This window comes from Brienomyrus brachyistius, chromosome 23 (genome assembly GCF_023856365.1).
Source record: "Brienomyrus brachyistius isolate T26 chromosome 23, BBRACH_0.4, whole genome shotgun sequence".
Lineage (NCBI taxonomy): Eukaryota > Metazoa > Chordata > Actinopteri > Osteoglossiformes > Mormyridae > Brienomyrus > Brienomyrus brachyistius.
Genome location: NC_064555.1, coordinates 7,851,944 through 7,872,655, shown reverse-complemented (window position 1 = coordinate 7,872,655; position 20,712 = coordinate 7,851,944). Strand labels below are relative to the sequence as shown.

Here is a 20,712-nt window from a genome sequence, read left to right as displayed (position 1 = left end):
TTACAACTGTGGGATTATTAGTTGCCGTGGCAACAGACAAATGCGCTCACGCAGGTTCTGCTGCCTCTGCCTGTATCAGGCATTCCCATGTCCTTGCAGCACAGACCACTGTATGCTTCAGCAAGATAACAGCCTTTTCTAATGGCCCCTCCCCCTGCCTGGAGTTGCCACGGTTACTCCATCCTAGCATCTGGGCAGGTTTGGTGAATTTGGGTGGGGCATGTCATTTTTTTGGCATTTAAGGACGCATGGAAGTCAAGGTAACTAGCTGTGACATACATGCGACCGGGCATCGCTGTTAATCTTTGGTGGACTGATGGTCCAGCCCTGTGCTGTTATGGGTTCCGCACTGTTTTCCCCTTTAGTAATGATTAAATACACTCAATTTACCATTTTAAAGAGTGTGATACGGTGGTTCCCCCAGAGGAGGGAATATCAGCATGCTTGTTTGGTCAAGGCTACCCCTTGTTAAGTAGCCGATTTACACGACTCCTGCTCGCGGTCAGATTTCCATACCAAGGCTCCAAGTCACTTCTGTGTTGAAAGGTTGCTGTGGAAACAGTGCTTCAAAGTGGCCCCTCTGGTAAAAAAAAAAGAAAAACACTGCGCGCGTCAGAAATGCGGCTAACGCATGCGAGGACCCCTTCCTCTGGACTGCGTCGTCGCGCCCGATAAGGTCCAGGAGAATTTGCACGCCATTTTTCATGAGCAGGCACATCAGGTCATCCCACGCTGGTCGATATCCACTGTGATCTGAAATATTAGCAGTCAAACCAAATCGAAATTTAATCCCCATGTACATTGCTAAGGTGCAAAGTGGGACTATATCGGCACACACCCCGATTGATGTGCCCCCTGCCTTGACAATAGGGAGGGCTTGCTTTCAACTCTCATTAATATTTCCTCTGTGAAGACTGACATGGTCATGAGTTTCTCAGACAGTCCCAAAGACTCGTGTAATGCTCTGCTAACGTGCTTTAAAAATGAATGTTTCCTGTCCCTCGCCTGTGAGATTTTCTGTGCCGTTTCAGCTCCTGAGGTTAAGCACAGAATGTCCCGAAATGCTTCTTTTGAAGACTTCTTGTGTTTTGCAGCAAATGTGATTATATGGTGAATTTGATAGGCTTTGAATGTTTCTTTTTTTTCAGATCTTGGGGGGTGGGGGGGTGTTCCTGACTGGATTAATTCAGCTGGGCCGACGTTGTTTTGGGCTCACATAATTAATCTTCTTCTGGTTGTAAGGGACACACCAGAAACATGTTTTTAACTGGTCAGGCAGCAGTAGGGGAGCCTGGATTTTCTAAAATATCTTGTCTGTGTTTCTTTCCTTGCAGCCTGAAAGTGAGGTATCCACTACAGCGGAGGACTGTTCTTCCGAGGTACGAGCTTCAGGACACGCGCAACGCAAAGCTTCTCTTTCCCAAACTGTTGTCTGCTCAGGGCTCGGAATAAGATCCTGCTTGTGATGTCAGCAGAGCTGCCCTATCATAGAGAGAAAATGGACTAAAAGGTTTACAGCTGTCACTCGTTAGAATTATAAGCCTGCAGTTATGTCGTCTTGCTCTGAATGTTATTTATTTGTAAATTTAGAGAATTGTTCTTTCAGCACAGTGAGTCAGTCCATTTGTTCAGATTTTTTATTTATTAATTTTTTTTTTCTTTAATATGTTCTTGTGCTTGTTCTTATCTGGCCTTTGGAACATTTTTGTTCTAATAAAGTAGATAAGCCGGAAAACAAGAACACCAATACCGCATTCCACTTTAAATCACCAATTCTCTGGTGCGGCTGATCTTAACCCATAAAAACTCCAGGGTCGTTTACTCCAAGTACTTTTCCTCTGGATCGTTCCACAGCAACCGAAAAACAGGCCTAGTATGATGGGATGGAAGGCGATTAATGTGAGCCCACATAACAGGCAATGTTGTGAATTAACAGGTAAATGGGTGCCACGCGGTGACAGAAAGTGCAAAGGGATCTCGCGAGGATGTCGCCTGGGTACGGTACTGCAGTTAGCCAGCTCTTCTGGCCGGCCGAGCCTTGGCTGTAACCTTGCTCTGCCAGCTACCGGCACCCCTGTCCCTGTCGCCGAGCCGCCTGGCCTTCTGCAGCCTCCTCCTGTCTAATCCACTAACCGTTTATTCATAAAAAAATAAAAAGGGAGAAACTTCTGCTTCTGGATTCTGGCAGCTTCTGGAATTTTCCCGTCTGATGCTCGACAAAGCTGGGCCGTACGCCTTTAACTGTACTGACCGCTGTCGCAACAGAGGGGCGAGACTGACTGACATTTCGCAGGCGTAAATTAGCCTGGAGGTGATGATGCACGGGGTTGCTGGGCGATTGCCACAAGAGACAAAGGGCAACATCCAGATCTGGATGATGGTGAAAAGTTGCCCACTGCCGATCAGAGTTTTGCAAATAGATATTTGTCGCCCAATATCAATGGGAAGGTGCCTAAGCAACACTGATCAGCAATGTTACCTGGCATTATTGCTCAAAAAGTTGCCCTGTGTAGCATCACCTTAAGAGTTGGGAGTCGGTTAGGGTTGGGGCAGGGGGGCTGGGAGGTGCGGGGGAGCTCTCCGCTGTGCGCCCCGTTACGGGAATCTCTCTCGTTATGTGGATTCCCCTGTAGGAGGAAGACCTGCTGCTGTCCGGACTTCATTCCGAACACGAGGGCCTGGACTCCCAGACACGGCTGCAGATGGTGGAGGATGAGCTGGCCGTGAAGAGCCAGGAGGTCGAGGAGCTGAGGAGGGAGCTCCAGGACATAAGGGCCACCTTCGGGACAGAGGGAGTGCAGCAGGTATCCAAACCGCAAACTGGCTTCGTGTCGGAATCTCCAGCCAGCCAGCGACAGAGAGCCCTTAACCCGTGTGAAGGTCGCCATGCCGATTTGCCGTTTCCTTCCGCAATATGTCTACATTTAATAGTAAATAACGGCTTCAGTTCACTGTACACTAATTGCCTTTAAACCTCCAGTGATCCTACAGTTCATTACTTCCTCAGGTAACATTAGTGCCACAGTCATTGCGTGTAAAACCTTTTGCTGGGAACGGTATGCACTGTGTAAATTGTATTTTGAATTGAGTTAGGGTGGCATGTTAAGGTCAATTTGGTGAGTACAAACTTGAATAAACAGGGTCCCGCTCTGATTGCGTGTGCTGGGAGGGTGATCAACACACACTTTCATTTTTCGAATCACTTGTGCAATCATGCCCTATTCGTACACATGAGCTCATTGATAAATTTCCAATAAACATACAGGCAGCCTGAAATGCCAAGTTTACCTTTGGATTCCGCACGTAAATCATATTTTCAAATGAGTTTTGGGAAAGATGGGTCCTGATAAAGGTTTGTTTTATCATTTAGGGTCTCTGCTATATGGATTCTGACAGCAGTCTGTCAGTGGAGGTGAAAACCAGTAGACTTGCGTTTGTGCCTAGATCAAGAAAGTAAAAAATTGAGAATTAACACCTGTCTACCAACTACAGTTTAGGGATTAACCTTTTTGAGGGCTTTTTTCTGGATTGTTGTTGTGGCTTCTGTATTGTCAGCTGTTTCATTTAGTGCATGTTTGACAGATGATTATGGCACCAGGTTGTGTCTCTGGAAGTCTGACTGTCACGTGTTCTCCCAAAGCTCCAGGACTTTGAGGCCGCGATTAAGGACCGCGACGGCATCATCACTCAGCTGACGGCCAACCTGCAGCAAGCTCGCAAGGAGAAGGACGAAATTATGAGGGAGTTCCTGGAGATGACGGAGCAGAGTCAGAGACTGCAGATCCAGTTCCAGCAGGTGAGTGCCAGCATGTTTTTCCGTGCTATGATCTATTTATGTTTGTCTCGCTCCTCTCCACAAACCTGCCTTATTTTTGTGAGAAGTCCCTCGACTGCAGGACTGATAGATACGCGTGTTTCTGCCTGTGCCTTCGTCTCGGTGACTCAGCTCCAAGCGGGAGAGACCTTGAGGAACACGAGTCACAGCAGCACGACTGCGGACCTCCTCCATGCCAAGCAGCAGATCGTCACGTACCAGCAGCAGATCCACGAACGGGATGCAGAGCTGCAAGGACAGCGAGAGAGGAGTCAACAGCAACTGCTGCGGATCAACAGGCTGCAGGATCAACTTGCTCAGAATGAAACGGTGAGATGCGGCTCAGTCGCGATGTTCTCCGCCACAGTTTGCCGCTCATGGTTAACGTCACGCCATTTCCTTTTTAATATAGCTGGTGAGGACGCTAGAGGAATCGTACGCTCAGAAGCTCGACGAGAAGGACTTGCTAATCACCAAGCAACGGGAGCTGATATCGGAGCAGGAGAGCTCACTCACACGGTTGAAAGAGGAGCTCACAGCCTCCCAGAAGATGTCGGGTGAGCTTAACACTCAGGTTGCTGCGAGGAATCAGGAATTGGAGAGCTACAGGAGCGAGCTGGCTGGTTCCAAGCAGCGAGAGAGGAGGTCATCGGAAGAAATCCACCAGCTGATGGCCACAGTGGAAGACCTGCAGAAACGCTGCCATAGGGAGAGCCAGTCGGAGAGTGACATCCTGCAACGAGTGGAAGGAGACCTAGAGAAGAAGATGGAGCAGCTCAGAGCCGAGCTAGACGAGATGTACGGGCAGCAGATCGTCCAGATGAAGCAAGAGCTCCGCCTGCAGCATTCCCAGGAAATGGAGAAGCTGAAGGAACGTCACAGGGTGGAGCTGGAGCGTGTGGGAGCACGGCCAGCCGTGAACCCGGAACAGGTGAGCACGCTGAACAAGACGATCGGCGAGATGCAACAGATGTTGCGCGAATCTCAGATGCAGGAAGAGGAAGCGAACCGGGAGCTAAGCAGGGTGTCGGAAGAGAAGCTCAGCCTGCAGAGTCAGGTGGATGATCTGTTGAAGGACCTGCGTGCTGCAAAGGGGAGAGTCGAAAGGGCATCACAGAGCATAAGCTTCCAAGAGAAAAAGCTGAGTGAGGCCGAGAAGCTCCACGGCGTCATTGGTGACCTGCAGGCTCAGCTGGCCGCCATGGCGGAAGCTACCAAGGAGTTGGAGGCCAAGCATGAATCAGAGGTGACCAACTACAAAATCAAGCTGGAGATGATGGAACGCGAGAAGGATGCCGTGCTGGACATGATGGCTGAGTCGCAGGAGGCCGAGCTGGAGAGACTACGGACACACCTCCTGTTCAGTCATGAAGAGGAGCTTGTCAAGCTCAGGGAGGACCTGCAGAGGGAGAACCTGCTCAACATCGAGAACCTCAAGGACGAGCTGGCCTCGAAACACAAACAAGGGCTCGAGAAGGTGCAGAGGAGTCTGGAGGAGCAGCTTCGCATCGCGAGAAGCGAGAAGGATGGCGTGCAGAGCGAGAGAGACGCACTGGTGTTGGACATCACTGCGCTGAGGAACCAACTGAACGAGTCACTGGAAAATGATAAATCAGAGGAGTTGACTTTACGACTTGGGGAGCTTGAGGCGGAGATAGTGGAGTTAAGGAAAGAAGGAGAGGAGAAAGGGACCTTAGAAAGGGAAATCCAGGAGCTGTTATGCCAGAATGATCATCTCGAGAAGCAGGGCAAGGAAAGAGAGGCTTCCTCGCAGCAGATTCATAAAGAGCTGGAATCAGAGAACATGGCTCTTAAGGAAGCCAATAGGGCCGTCACACAGGAGTCCCTGAACACACGTGAGGAAAATGAGCACCTGACCACTGCAGTTGACCAGCTGAATAAGAGGATAAGTGACCTGGAACGAGAAGCAGAAGCTCAGAGGAACACTTTCTCCTTTGCTGAGAAGAACTTCGAGGTGAATTACCAGGAGCTTAAGGACGAGTACGCGTGCCTGGCCAGCTCGAAAGTAGAATTAGAGGAAAAGCTCCAGAAGAAGATCCTGGGCTATGAGGCCAGGCTGAGGGACCTTCATTCACAGATCTGCGAGCAACGGGGCCACAAGGACCGAGCCGGGGAGCAGCAAGGAGGCACCGGGAAGTCCCACGAGATGGATGAGGATTTCTATGATGCTGTTGAGGTACTGGAGAAGGATGCCTTCGAGCTCATGGAGAAGCTGGAGGTCGCGGAAAGGGAGAAAGGCGGGCTGCTTTTGCAGCTGACGGGCGTCTCCCAGCAGCTGGCCTCGAAGGAGAGTCGTGTTGAGGAACTCGAAGTCAAACTGGAGGCTGTCAGGGAGGAGAACCGGCGAATCGTGGAGAGGAGGGAGCAGGAGTGCCTTCAGCAAAGGGGAGGGGAGAGCCTCTCTGGCTATCCCTCTGGCCATGCAGTGTTTCATGAGGAGAAGGCGGTCACGCTCCAATCCTCCCTGCAGCCCGTCGAGAAGCAGAGCGCGGGGGAGCAGCGCGTCGCGCTCGAGCCCGGCGCTCCCAGGGGGGCACCTGTTGAGAGAAGCCCCGCCACCCCAGCTCTGCCATCAGACGGAGAGAGCCCGAGGCAGCGGGGCGCGGCGGAGGACTCCCTGCACGTGGAGCTACAAGAGAAGGAGCGAGCTCTGGCTGCCGCAGAACAGGAGATCCGGGATTTAAAGGAGACTCTCCGCATGCTGCGCGCCTGGCGGACTGAGGACGGACAGGAGGTGGGAGAGCTGGGCTCCGGCGTTGTCAGCGAGGTAACCCTCTCTGTTTATACACCTGCATTTGCTGCAGTCCTGCCAGACGCGCAGTGCTGCCTGTTTACATGCATCAGACTGCTGATATTTTCTCTCTAATCGGCAGATGTTTGATCGCCCAGACTAGATTAGGTGCTGCAGAACGGCTTCACTCCACTTCGTGCCATGTGGTTATTGCCATTTTAAAGTGCGCATACTAATATCAATCACGAATGCGCACACTTGCCTGCGTGCATCTCTGCTGGGGGAATAATAGACACTCCTGTTGCGTGTCTTATAGCAGCCTGTTGATAGCCACCCCCTCCCTCCCTTTTCAGGCTTGATTACAAATTGTTTGATCTCCCAAAGTACTCGGCTAACAGAAAATCTCAGCGTCGCTGATAGAAATCATGCCAGGAGCCATTCCGTGTGCTGAGGGTCATCGAGGGGCTTGTAGTGAGCAGCGGGAACAGAGAATCGTTTCACCCAGCCGCTGCCTGGACTCCTACTCAGTCCAGGTGTTTAGCACTGTTAGCCATCCTCTTACTTTTATGCAAGATGCATGGCAATTTTTATGCAAATGTGTTGTCGTGCTTGCTGTCGACAAGGAATATAGCGTCATGTATTTTGGAAGTATTCAGTTTAGCCTTCTTGATTTGTGCTTTGTGTAGGTAGGTCTCAAGGTCAGCTTGGGGAAACTGCTTTCTGAAATGAAGAGCTGAATTTGTAACATTGAGTGCGGCATTTCATGTAGTCAGCTCTGTGCCCGTGTTTGAGGACAGGTGGTCTCCTCAAGAAGCATGAACGATTAAGCTAGCGGTCTAGTTAGTAAGTCCCTTGTGCGGCAGAAGATCCAGGTCCAGACCTGGGTAAGATTACAAGGATGGCAGACGATCCAGAAGTGAGCATCGTGGAGAAATAAATAACGACTATGCAGGAATGGTTTACTGTAGGGGATATACTTGGATCTTGGATCGCGGTGATCACAGCTCAGAAATAGTAGTTTAAGCTTAGAGATAAAGTAGAATGTCATGAAGCTGAGCCTATACTGCTATAGCAGAGCCCCTCCTAGGTCACCGGAGCCCCATGTCAAAAAACACGGCCAAGCGCATTTCCCATAATTACCAGCATAAAGGTTTCAAACCCGAGAAAAGGTCCTGGCAGCTTTATATCTCTGAAAGTGTGACAGTAGGACCTGGAAGGCACATGAACCAGTCGTACACCATCGTAACCAGGCCGATGGGCTGAGAGCTCCTTTATTAAAAACTGGTGATTTACGAACATCAGGTCAGGAATGAAAGAAAGATGGAGGCCAGAGGAATGGAAGCATTTGAGGGGAGAAACCAGGCAGACGGGGCTGTGAAATAAGCTTCTGGGTATTTTCAAGAAGCTCTTTAGATTATTTCCCATCAGGGCTGCGGGGAAATTCAGCCGACGACTGGCTGTTATATGTCCAAAGACCATGACTAGGTTGAATGTCGCCTTCTGTGTTTTAATGGTTATATTTTAATACCATTCTGGCTTTAGGATATGTGAGTTTTCTTTCAGATCAATATAGAAACATATGTTTAAATGTATTTTCACTAATGGCTTATGAACATGCATCTGGTTTTAAATGTCAGCAGTCAGATTATAATTATGGTCTTTAGGCATAGATGTTCCATCTCTCCTGTTTCGATTATTAACCGGAATTACCTCAGTACAAATATGTTGAGGACAGACTGTGCTCTAGGGAAGGCCCCTGGCAGGATGTGGACTAGCACCCTTTAGACGTCAAATCCTTGTCCTTAACTACCACGCCACCTACTGGGCAGATATTTATTTTTCGTGATCCCATGCAGGATCTCACCTCTGCTCTGCTTTATTTGTGTGTGTTATTCTCCATGTTGTCTCCAGGATGAGTTCAGGCTGCAGATGGAGGCCCAACGCATCAGCCTGTCCCAGATCCACGCGGCGCAGCTGGAGCTGCAGCAGGAGAGCCTGCAGGCAGAGAGAGAGGCCTCCCTGCGCGGCCTGGAGCTGGAGCTCCGCGCCTCCCACTGGCGGGAGCTGGAGAGGCTGCGGGAGGCCCTGGACTTGAAAGGAGACGGCTCAGGTAAGGGGTACACCTGGGGCGGGCGCCACGTCATAAAGGGCTGCGTTATTTTTTTGATCCATCATTGATGGCTGTGCCCTGTTTCCATGCCCTCCTGTGACGCTCACTGCCCGCTTTACAGACGTGTGTCAGAGGCTTGGATCTGTTACTCTGTCTGGAAAAACAACTAACAAATGGCAAGAAACTATTCAGGTTTCTCTGTGACGTGACTCTAATCTGTGTGTGTCCCTGTTTTAGCCAAACTGACTTTCACCAGCCAGTTTCAGACCACTTCTGTTGACAATCGTAGTAGTATAATCGTAATAATTTTAAATAGTGGCAGCCCCACATTAAGTATTTTTAATCCCTCTTCTACGTGATTGACAGAGAGCTACTCATTTGCTAAGCTTTTTATTGTGATTTTAAAGGGGCTGGATAATTCCTTGTTTGTCAAAACCTAATCAGTCGTTCTCATCATTAATTACCATGTACGGTTTGAATGTACCGCCTGGGGATTAGCATAAACCTGCATTAGCGCCGGGTTTAGCATCAGCATAAGTGCGGACGCGCTCGTTAGCCGACGCATGACCCACGCTCCGCTACCCTGGCACCCTTCCCCAGACCCCTCGGAGTGGTCGGAGGCCTGTCTCGGGCAGGTGGAGAGGCTGAAGGCGGAGTTCCAGGAGCAGCAGACTCAGCTGGAGGAGCAGCACGGCCTGGAGATAGAGCGCCTGCGCTCCCACTATCAGCAGCAGGCTAAGGAGGCGGAGGAGCGCTACGGTGCGGAGATCCTCCTGCTGCAGCACCGAGTCCAGGAGCTCGCTGGAGACGAGGCCCTGTCCAGGTATACTTGGGCATGTGCCCTGTCCCTGATCTTCATGCAGGCTTCGGGCTCCCCTCACTGCAGAGGATGAGTTCTTTCCTGATGTCCATCCATCAATCCACCCATTGTCCATCCTTTATCTGAATTTGGGCGGTCTAAGCAGAGATACCCAGGTCTCCCTCTCCCTACCTACCCCCTCCAGCTCCTCCAGGGGAATAGCAAGGTTCTCCCAGGCCAGACAAGACACATAATCACTCCACCATGTCCTAGGTCTGCCCCAGGGTGTCCTCTTGGGTGGACAAGCCTCTTCTGATGCCTCTGTTCCATAAACACCAAATGTTTCATAATGTCTCTCTCGCATTTGTGAACATGAAGGTTTTCAGGCTAAGAAACGACTATGAAATGTCCCAGAATCCACCTGTTCTCTGGTTTCACCCCATGAATGAACAGGTGCAGCCCAGGCAGGTGTAGGTTTCAGTCATGCCGGTGCCCCGGAATACGCCCAGACATGCCCGCTTTGTGGGTGTGGCTCTGAGCTCGGAGCCCCGCCAGTAGCTGCGGGGTGTCCCACTGCCCAGCTGCCTGCCGGTTGCCGAGAACACTGGGGCCTGTTGTTTATCACTTATGTATCCGTGCCAGTGTGGAAATGCAGGAGATTTTGTCCAATTAGCTGCCAGCTTGCATGAGTTTGCCAAAGCAAAGTGGCCTTCCTGCTTTTAATGAGTTTGTACAGCACAGGAATCCGATCAACTTTTTCCCACAGATTGCCCTAAATATGTTTTTTTTTTTTTGGGAAATTTTATTTTTGTCAGATCGCACTGTGAATACCACTTTTGCTGTCTTCCCCGGGTACTCCGGTTTTGTCCTGCACGCCAGTGGTGAGACGTGCCCTGTTCTGCCTGGGGAGGCTTCATAATGCCACCTGGCCTGTCAGAGTGGCAGCCGGAAGCTCATCACGGAAAACCGAGCGTAGAAGCCAAATTAAAATCGGGATCGCTCTTTAGGCCCATGCTATGGAATTAGTCTGAGAATCGGATTATCGGACCAGGCCGGAAGGGACCCCAAGGTGGAGACAGTGCCGTACGTGTTTAAAGTGCGATAATACACCTTTTGTGGGACAGAAATTGTAAAGGAAAGTAGAAAGATTTCCACATCAATATGTAGCATTTTGAGGAAGGGAGGGCAGACTAGGAAGGGCAGAAGGAAACGAGATGAGAGGGAAGCAGATGAGAAAGTGAGGTTTTATTTCCCTTCCAGGGGGCTTTTAAACATTCATGACGATCCTGGTCGTCTGAAAGAGAGCATGGCGGTTTGTGAGAGTGGACATGTGATAGCAGCTCTCAGGGGAAACTCGATAGGACCTACCGTCCTGCCTGCTTATTGGGAGAGCTAAGGTGGATCACATGACCATCTTGGTGGTTTTGTGTATAGGAGTCTTCAGCAAGGTATTTACTTGGAGGTGTTTGCTTAAAATAGAACAAAGTATTTGCAGGGTGTCTGTGCGATTCACTCCTCTTCAGCACCATTTGCTTGTAGTTTTTAACATCTAAAAAAGATTTTGTTTGGTTAAATGTAGGGGTGCAGTGCATATTTACCTGCCTTGCATACTAATTCAGTGTAGGGGTGCAGTGCATATTTATCTGCCTTGCATACTAATCCAGTGTAGGGGTGCAGTGCATAATTACCTGCCTTGCATACTAATCCAGTGTAGGGATGCAGTGCATAATTACCTGCCTTGCATACTCATCCACTGTAGGGGTGCTGAAGCACTGGACAGGGAACACTCTGAAGGGGGTGCCAGCCCAAAGTAAGGCACATACACACAGACGGTAGAGTGTGTGAGCTGCACACGCACAGCCAGAATTGAACCCTGGACCGTGGAGGTGGGAGGCTACCATGCTACCCTCTGAGCTGCGGTACCACCCCAAGCTGCAATGAAATTTGTGCACACTTTTTTAGTCACTTAGTTTAAAATGCCAGTTTCTCTTGTGACAATTGACAGTAGTTAAATTTCCTTGCCAAAATGCAATTACGCAACAGCGCAATGTTGGGCTCCATTAAAGTAAAGTGCAAAGCTTTATTTGTAGTTTTCTGGGGAGAAGCTTCCAGAGAAGTCGCCACCTGTACGTTTTGGATTATGTCCTGTAGTTTGTGTACTCTGATATGAGTATTTGTTGGTTAGTCACACATACTCAGTGTTGGGGAAATTACTCACAAACGTTAGACAGATGTGGAACGTTCTGGTCTGGATTTTTTACTTTCTGGACCGGAACTTTAATACCTCTGTAATGGATTACTTTTGTGAGTAACTTCCCCAACACTGCACATGCAAGGGTAGATTCTTTTCTACCAGCACTGCTGTGATACTGAGAAAATGAAGGTGGACGGGGCTCCTGAAGGCGTTAGATTCTAACCCGGAGATGAGGCAGAAAATCGACTCGACACCCCAGAAATGGCATGTACGCATCAGTAGTCTGACTCCAGTTTCTTTCAGCTGCATGCACCCTTTTCCCAGGAGTTTCCACACCCAAAGTTGCTTGGACGTATTCAAGGAAACGCCACCTTTTTCTGTGTTTTTGCTTGGCGTTACTACCGTTTTTAGTGGGTGTGGAAATGAGAACAGCGATGCCATCTGCTGTCAAAACAGAAGCATTACAAGCAAGCAGCCCCTTAAAACGGTGTTAGTCTAATTTATCATTAACAGCTAACACATTACACTGCTGTGCAGGAAACGAGATGTTCTGTGTGGAGATGTAACAGTGAAATAGATGAAAGGTGTTTAACTATGTATGTGTAATTATTTAGAAATCCTTCTAAGGTTTTGTTTTTTTTTATTTATTTATTGTTATATGATTTGAGTATGTAGTGCCCATTTCCAGAAAGTCCCAGACGTAGAGTTTTACAAATAGTTAAGGTGGTTACATTTGTTTAACGTTATTTTTAAAGACTTGTTGTCAGAACTACAGTCACCATGCTTTTTCATGGCGTGTGACACAGCAAAAAAAGTATATTTTTATGAAAGACTGTGACCTGTATCTCACCCCCCCCCCCCCCCCAGACTTTCAGCAGAAACGCCATCCTCTGGACTTGAGATGATGGAAGAAAGCGAGGAAATCAAGGTTTGTTGTGGAATTTAAAGAAAAAGTCTTGCAGTTCCAGCGCTGTCCTGTTTGAGACTAAACCCTTCTATAAGACCATGTGACTGCCGAAGCCGGCGCAAGCGACCTGGAGCTCTAAGCTGTCCTACATCCTGGCATTGAGGAGGTCACGCTATTCGCGTTATAGCTGATTTGACGGCAGAGTTGACGAAGCACATTTATGTAACGTATAAAACCGCATTAAAGACCCCCCCTAGTGTCTACTTGAGGGATCTGCCTGATTTTTATATTTTTATTTTATTTTGATTTTTTATATTAGTAAAAAATATAATCCCTATCAGAACTGGTCTTTCCTCATCTCCAAGGAGCTGGCAGCAGAAGTGGTGAATAGTCCGTAAGGTCAGGGCCCTGAATGCACTAAATGTTTGCCACCCAGCTGGAAGACGTTGAGATGGAGACGGAGCTGACGCAGCTGCTGAAGCCGATGGGCCTTAGCACGCAGCTGCAGGCGCTGAGGAAGGCTCTGCACGACAAGTACCTCCAGGAGGTGGCCGCCCTGCGGGAGGAGCACCGCACCGAGCTGGAGCAGCTGGCCCCACCGCCCGCAGCCCAGGGTCCCGGGGTCGACGGGTCGGACCCCGCCTCGCTTATGGAGTCATTGGAGAAGCAGCAGCAGGAGAAGGTGGAGGTGGAGATAGCAAAGGTACCTCCCTCTGCAGGGGAACGTCGACACAGACAGAGGGGTCCAAGGGGTGATTACAGATACAATATGGAAGGTCACTCTTTGGGATTGATGTTTCTAATTTTATTTTCATTGTAGCCCATGAGTTTCTGTTTCATGTTATTCAAGACTGAAGATTCTTTGTCGTCCCACAATATTGGACACATGCAGAAAGAAACCTTTGCGTATGATGCCCCACATGACACTGCAACCCAGTCCTCTGGAACCCCCCACCCGCCCCAGACAGTCCATGTTTTTGCTCCCTCCCAGCTCCCAGTAGAGAGCAGAAATGTGGACTGTCTGGCAGGGAGCCGGGAGGGAGCGAAAACGTGGATCTTCTGGGGGATCCCCAAGGACCGAGTTGAGAAACGCTGTATCAGATGATAAGCTGAATTATTAGTGACTGTGGAGCGCTGTCGTTTATCGCGATGCTGTGATCCATCCTCGCAGGTGATCGTGCAGATGTCCGTGGAATTTGCCCAGCAGACGGAGCGCGCCAGACTTGCCAAGCGTGCCAGGGAGACCTCGTCGGGGATACAGACGCAGAGCGAGGAGCTTGGCTGGCAGGATGCCGGCGAGCTGGAGGAGGTGGATGCGGCCGCCTGCCCTCTGGGGTGCCCCGGGGAGCTGCAGGAGGCCGGAGGCAGCCTGCCCATGGAGAAGGTGAATCCCGACACGAGCACAGGCTACGTCAGGCTGTAAAAAAAAAAAGTCCAGCTGGCTTAATGGTCCTTAATTAACATTTGGGCTACGTCTTAGCATCCTGGATGAATTATAAACATGCTAATATGCTAATACTAACACGGTGTTCAGAAGGGCAGGTCCAGTGTGGTATAAGTTGCTACACTGGCTGTCTGAGTAGTCATAAGGCTGGGCCAGCATACCATCATCTCCTCTTACTCTGTAGGAATGAATGATGATCGAAGATTAATTAGATCAAAATCTTACAAAATTATCGTTACAATGTTTGAATTAATATGTTCCTAAAAATCAGTTACTCGGGGTCTGAGGCTCCACATGTGACGATTCTATTTGCGTGCAGTGCTCTTCGTCACATCCAATCAGCTCTCCCGTATGTAGTGACCTCACCAGCTTTTACGGGGATCTCCATGTCTCCCGGGCAGGCGGCTCAGCAGGTCACGCTGAAGGCACTGCAGCAGGAGCTCGGCCAGCAGGAACTGGAGCACCGGCAGGCCCTGGAAGTACTCAGGGTGACGCACGCTGAGCAGCTGGAGCTGCAGAGGGACCAGCAGTTGCAGCTGAGCGCCGAGCTGCAGCAGCTGAGAGCGCAGCTAGCACAGGTATGCGCAGAGGACACGCAGACGTGCAGCCCTTGGTAATGACTGAACTTAACTAGACTGTGGTCCTGGGGGGGGGGGGGGTCTTGGTTTGTACTTAGCTGCCAAATCATGCTGCAGATCTTAGCTCGGTCCCATCACGGTTACGGATCAACTATGTAAATCTCAGAGATGGTTTTTATATCCTATTGGAGTAAGCAGTGTTTGAACGTGTCCATGTAAATGTACCAATTATACGAGTTGTATGGCTATAAAGTCTGCTTTTGAAACATTTAAGAGATTGTTATTCAAGTGAGGACTTGTAGTGCGTTTCACTTGCCACTGGAACTCGGTTTCCAAGTGCCGAAGCCGGAAGTTACGATATGCGCGCTGTTTCTCGGAGATCCGAGAAATATCTCAGAGCAGAGATCCAGGATCTCTTTATCAACAGAAGTGAAAGTTGTAGTTTTATACTATTTAAGTCCTACTTCTTATTTGTGGCTCATGAAATCGGTCGCACACACTATACCGTCCAACTTGTCTGTGGACGTGACGCTATGGGGTTTTACACGTAAAGCACCACGCGTAACTGATATTGTTAACAATGGCTAAAAAGTAACCGGGCTAGAATTGGATTTCATGATTAGTTGGATTATTTGTCGGATTTAAGGTAGTTCAGGCTAATTTTAAGTGAACGAAGATCAAGGCCATTTAAACTGAGGTACCTTGTCTGGCTAAACAAAAAAAAACTTGCTTTTTGATACGGGTCCCTGGTACTGCTAATTGGCTTTCCGACTTCTTGTACTGGAGCGCGTTTAATTCGTACGTGACATCATTCCGAGTTCCAACCGCCAAAGTAAATGTAATGCAGCATGACATTTTTATGTATGACTATATCTGTCTGTCTGTCTGTCTGTCTCTCTCTCTCTCTCAACTTTGTTTCTCATTCTCTGTTTCACTGTCTGTCTCTCTCTGTGTCTCCATCTCTCTGTGTGTCTGCGTCTCGCTCTCTGTCTGTCATTCCGTCTCTTGCTGTCTCGCTGTGTCTCTTGCTGTCTCTTTGTCCGTCTTTCTCTATCTCTCTCCATCTGTCTCTATCTCTCTCCATCTCTCTCTCGCTCTCTGTCTCACTCTCTGTCTGTCTGCCTCTATCTCACTCTCTTTGTCTCTCTCACTCCGTGTCTCTCTCTCTCTCTCTCTGTCTCTCTCGCTGCTTACTCATTCAGAGAGACGCTGAGCTGAAAGACCTCTCCCCTGATGATGGAGTCATGGCAGCAGATGAAAGCAGAGAGCCCCCGAAATCCGTCCCCACCACGCAAAGCAGCGGCACACAGACCGAGCCGGTAACCCTCCCCCTAAAGGAGCCGGCTCCTCTGCATTCGCTCTTTCTCGGTCGCCTGGCAGCCGGGGCACCCTGTAACCACGCAGGTGATTTACAGGTGTGCCTGTTGCCATGACAGCACCAGGAGGAAAAAGTCTCTCGTCTCGCGTTGCGTGTTGCGGGTCTCACATTAATGTTTGTACTTTAATCTTTTTTAATCAATGGCGGGGCTTAGCTTGTAGCGAAACGACTATAATTTCTCTGTGAATTCGTCCGCTTGGCTGTTTTATTACGGCGCAGTTCCAGCCCGTCACAAGGTACTAAAATGACAGGACTGCTGTCCCTTGTTTCATTCCTGCCCCTCAAGACGTCAGAGGAGACTGAAGAGAGTGGAAGAGAGACCCCCCGGGCAGGCGGAGCCAAGCCGACAGCCCCTTTCCCGGCATCAGACGAACCCGAGCCGCCTCCCACAGACGTTATTACCACTGAAAGGTGGGTTGGTGTTCTTGAGGACATTCGGCCACGACCAGACACTGTAAATGTTCACCATTAACACAGTGCCTGTCAGGAGCGTGAGGCTCTGCTTGGACCGGGTTGGGGAAACACTGAATTACTGGGTATATGCAATTAAAACAACAGATAATGTTGGATTTTTACTATTGCAAAGATGGGAAGGTTCCTGATGCGTTATAAGCACTCAGAGTCCCTGGTCTTCCGTTCCTCCTCAGGAACCTGCTCCGTAAGGCTAATGCGACCTTGTGGCAAGTGCTGAGCGACGTCCTGAAGACCACCAGGGCCGCCGAGGAGACCATCGGCCGCCACGTCGAGGGCCTGCTGGAGACCTCCAGCAGGGGGCAGCCTCGCCACAGGTCTGCGTGGCAGAGAGCGGCAGTGGAGCCCAGCAAGCCCCGTGGTGATGCCTTGGCGGCCGACCCCGGCGGAGGTCAGTGTGTCCCTCATGCTGGGCTCCAGTAACACCAAACCAGTTAGCGCACAAAAGCTGGTAATCGAGTTTGCTGATTGCCAGCATGTACGGTTCGCACTCTTGGTGTGTCATTCCTCAGTTTGAAATTAGTAACTGATTGTCAGATTATCCATTTACCATGTCTAAAATCTCACCTGTAGATGCATTTCAGTGGCCCATTAGCCAGTGATGCGGTAGCGAGGTAGATGGCAAGGCTTCTCATGGCCTGCTGTGGCAGCGAGATGCTGTTTGCTCAGGCTCCGCCCCTGGGGCTTTTAGACTCTGCGTGCGGGCCTGCATGCCAGGACATCTTCCCATCCGAGTGCATGGCTGCTCACAAACATCACCTTGGATTATGGAACCTTGGTGATCACGAAAGTTTGCAGAAGCTTTTAGAAAGCCTTAGCGTGTTTGTTTAAGGCTTTAGCTTCGTGTGTTCCTGGGTGAGGAAGATGCCCCTTTGTGCCGTCTGTGTAGGTCAACAACCGTTCAATTCTCAGTAAACCATTCAATGAACGTAGCCCTACCTTTCAGTACTGCTAAAAACAGCTATTATTATTATTATTATTATTATTATTATTATTATTATTAGAAACAGCTGTTGTTATTAACCTTATTATTATCGACTTAACTTCATCAAACAGATTTATATCTCCAGCCTGGTTTCTACAAGTATAGTGTCCCTGTATCCCATTTGGAGAATTGTGGGTGATATCTGGAGGGTGGAGGGTCTACCCCCTTTTTGTTTTGAATTTCCATCTGTCCATGTGTCATGAAAAGAAGATTAAAAGTATCTGACGGTTCGTTCTTCACGGCTGCCCACAGACGCCTCCTCCGATACCTTCTGCGGCAGCAAGTCCGGAGTGGGCGACGCGTGGTCACTGGTGACGGAGTCGGACGAGGGCCTGGAGATGCCACAGCAGCTGGTCGAGGAGCTCCTGTTCAGGCCAGAGCTGCAGCTGGAGAACGAGGAGGACCTGATGAACGTCAGCTCCCGGCTACAGGCCGCCGTGGAGAAGCTGCTGGTAGCCATCAACAAGACCACTGACCAGGTACCTTCATCCATCTCCATTAATCCTCCTCACCTGTTACGACAAAATGATTTTCTCATAAGTACTCATATCATATAATCCCTTAATAAAATATGCACGTAATCCCATATCTTTTTGGACCGCATCTTCTCAGATATCATGTAGTTGCTGCTCTCTCACATGACCTGTTGACTCCCTTCAGGCACCTGTTCCTGATTCAGATGCCATCAGACTGTTAGTTGATGTGGGACCCAGTGCTCTGCATGGGCCTGTAATCCTGACTGCAGGCTCTCTCCTGCTGGCAGAGCTGGATAGTTCAGGTGCAGAAAGTAAAAATCCAGACCAAGATTTTGTTTCAACCATTCGGTTGAGTCTTGAATGACCTTGACTCTTTGCGCTCAACCTGTTGGTTAAAACAAACCCTGAGTCTGGATTTTTACTTTCTGCACTATCCATCTCTGCCTGCTGGGAGTTTCTGTAGTTAGGAAATGTTAACTGGACCCTCAAACATACCTTCTTTATTATGAAAAATTTTGATCTATATCATACTATTTTTGTAATCTTTTGCAACGGAAAGCTGGTTGAATTATGTATTCCTGTGTTTTGTTTCTCTTACTGAAAATGAAGTGTTTGTTGGATCTGGTTACTTACATTCAGTGACTCATTTAGCCGTGATGAAAATGGATACCACCTAAAAATGCAATAAATCGGCGGGCGGTGCATACTTCTAGATAACCAGTCAGGCAGCACATGAAGGGATTGTTAGCAGGTGTCGTAAAAATCGAGAGCACAGGTGCAAAAAAACGACGCTGGCCACCTGCCGGCCGTGCCACATTCCTTCGCCTTCCTGCTGGTTAATGATTGGTCAGCGCACTCGCCTGTCCACAGCAGAGCAGCAGCACTTTGGCGTTTTGGTATTTTGGGCGAGAGGCTCGGTGATGTTGAACTCTTATGCCGCGCGGTCGCCGTCTTCTCATGTGACAACTCCTCCCTGACAAGCCCAGAAAAATTAAAATCTATGTTTTACACCAGTTTAAAAGCCACTCCGGGTAAAATTCTCTGTGAATGTGTTTGTAAAATGGTATAATTATCTTATTAGGTTTTGCGGGACGCTGCATCCATGGGGGGAAACCAAGAGTTAACCAGGAAAGCCTTCTGAATTATAAAGCATTATTTTTTTCTTTTTTGCTTTGGGTCCTGGTTTTGTTTGCAGTGTGATGGAATTAAATCCGCGTTGTCTCTTGCAAATTAGCCTTTGGAGAGTCAGGTGGGAGCCCTTTTCTGGTGTTTCAGGAAGTGCCGTGCTATCTTACCGCCTCCTGGCACTTCTGTGTCCGCTGACGTGGAAACCTGGTCAAGCGAGATTGCGCGAGAAGGGTGTGTGTGTGTGTGTACCTGTGCGAATGCGTCTGAAGTTCCGCCTGCCATCTAGCCCCGGGGATGTAGGCCACGCCTGCTGCCGTCCTCACCTGTCCTATACCTGTCGTGTCCCCGCCCCCAACCCCGAGTTCAGGAAGTGCTATTCCCTCTGAGTCTCCTTCACCGGGTGACTGCGCTGCGCGTGTGAGCGCGTCTGCCTGCCTGCATATGCGCGTACAAGGAGGACTGGGAGGACTGGGATCCCCGGATCATCTTGTGCCATTTTCCGCGGCCCCGTCGTGTCCAGAAGTAATCAAGGAGCCAGGAGTTTTTCCCGGGAGTTGTTGCTTTGGGAAATATGGAATATCTAACGAAGTTTCTCCTGGAGACGTGACGAGTACCTCCCCCCGACGGCGCGGCTTAGTTCAGCGCTTTGCCGACTTTGCAGTTTGACGTGACCCCAGGAGTAGAAGGAATCGGAATATATTTTAATAATATATATATTTTTTAGTTCTTTTTCTTTGTATTTAATCTATCAGGAATAGATCCCATTGGCCTGGCGCTGGCTGCAGTGAGCATGTGAGCAGGTAGAGTTTACCTTCCTGGCTCGCCTGTGCCTGTCGCGTAGAGACTGTTGCCTAGCTGCGTGATGTTACCCCTCCGCACCACGTTCCCACCCCCCCCGGTGCATTCACGCTCGAGGATGCCGTCCGCTTGCGCTCCGGGCCCTGTCGGCGACTTGACGTGTCTCTCTGCATAGTCTGAGCCACCACAGCATAACCGACGGCCATGAATTCCTTCCGGACTTTCTGGAATCCCAGGACGCTGGGGGACTCGTGGGTGGAAGGGCTGGACCGGGACATCTACGAGGTGGAGTCCCGTGTGCCCCTGCCGAGACCCTTTCCCTTACCCACGATCCTAAGCGAGAAGAACGCTGTGGTCGTACACACTCAGATATCGCACGTCAGTAACAGGAAGAATGGACACTTGCTCAAAGTTGTCTCTAAGATATCTTTACCCACGCCTCCGTACACTGTAAGTGCGCTCTTCATTTTTCTTACTTGTGCCAGTATGGCATCCTTGTCTGATGATGATGTCTTCTCTTGTATCGATGTGTGCATCTCACCCATTTTGGCCAGAATGAATGAAGGGAACAGAAAAACCTCCCATGCTCCTCGTAGTTCTGGTCTTTGCGTGAGTTGGAGCCGTGCTGGAGGTACACTGTCAATGGCAGGGCAGTCATTCAGTCACCTTGGCTGCTGACCGTGACCAGCGTAACAAAGGCCATGATTAAAGTTGCAGGAGTTACAGGTGGAAGTGTGACGCTTTTCTTGCACCCTGAAGTCCTGTCCTAGATCCCGGGGCATGCAGGCCCTTGGGTGTCAGGCCTCCTGGGTGTTTCTCGGGCCTCCCCAGGGTTTTCACCGAGGAGCCGTAGCTAATGTTCTGCTTGCTTTTTGCAT

At 49.6% G+C, this 20,712-nt stretch overlaps 1 protein-coding gene across 4 annotated transcripts in view; it reads left to right on the top strand.

The window, feature by feature from the left end:
• Positions 1 to 20,712, top strand: part of akap9 (A kinase (PRKA) anchor protein 9) — a 52,269-nt gene that overhangs the window by 9,954 nt on the left and 21,603 nt on the right. For 3 of the 4 annotated variants that reach the window (XM_048992532.1, XM_048992535.1, XM_048992531.1), the window contains exons 3-18: positions 1,335 to 1,379; positions 1,937 to 1,996; positions 2,634 to 2,804; positions 3,641 to 3,796; positions 3,947 to 4,144; positions 4,227 to 6,602; positions 8,478 to 8,676; positions 9,277 to 9,499; positions 12,537 to 12,597; positions 13,013 to 13,279; positions 13,748 to 13,960; positions 14,422 to 14,598; positions 15,801 to 15,917; positions 16,263 to 16,387; positions 16,624 to 16,838; positions 17,685 to 17,911. In XM_048992532.1, coding sequence (XP_048848489.1) covers positions 1,335 to 1,379; positions 1,937 to 1,996; positions 2,634 to 2,804; positions 3,641 to 3,796; positions 3,947 to 4,144; positions 4,227 to 6,602; positions 8,478 to 8,676; positions 9,277 to 9,499; positions 12,537 to 12,597; positions 13,013 to 13,279; positions 13,748 to 13,960; positions 14,422 to 14,598; positions 15,801 to 15,917; positions 16,263 to 16,387; positions 16,624 to 16,838; positions 17,685 to 17,911 — 4,830 coding nt within the window. The remainder of the gene's footprint in view (positions 1 to 1,334; positions 1,380 to 1,936; positions 1,997 to 2,633; positions 2,805 to 3,640; positions 3,797 to 3,946; positions 4,145 to 4,226; positions 6,603 to 8,477; positions 8,677 to 9,276; positions 9,500 to 12,536; positions 12,598 to 13,012; positions 13,280 to 13,747; positions 13,961 to 14,421; positions 14,599 to 15,800; positions 15,918 to 16,262; positions 16,388 to 16,623; positions 16,839 to 17,684; positions 17,912 to 20,712) is intronic. The other variant, XM_048992533.1, reaches the window with a different exon arrangement.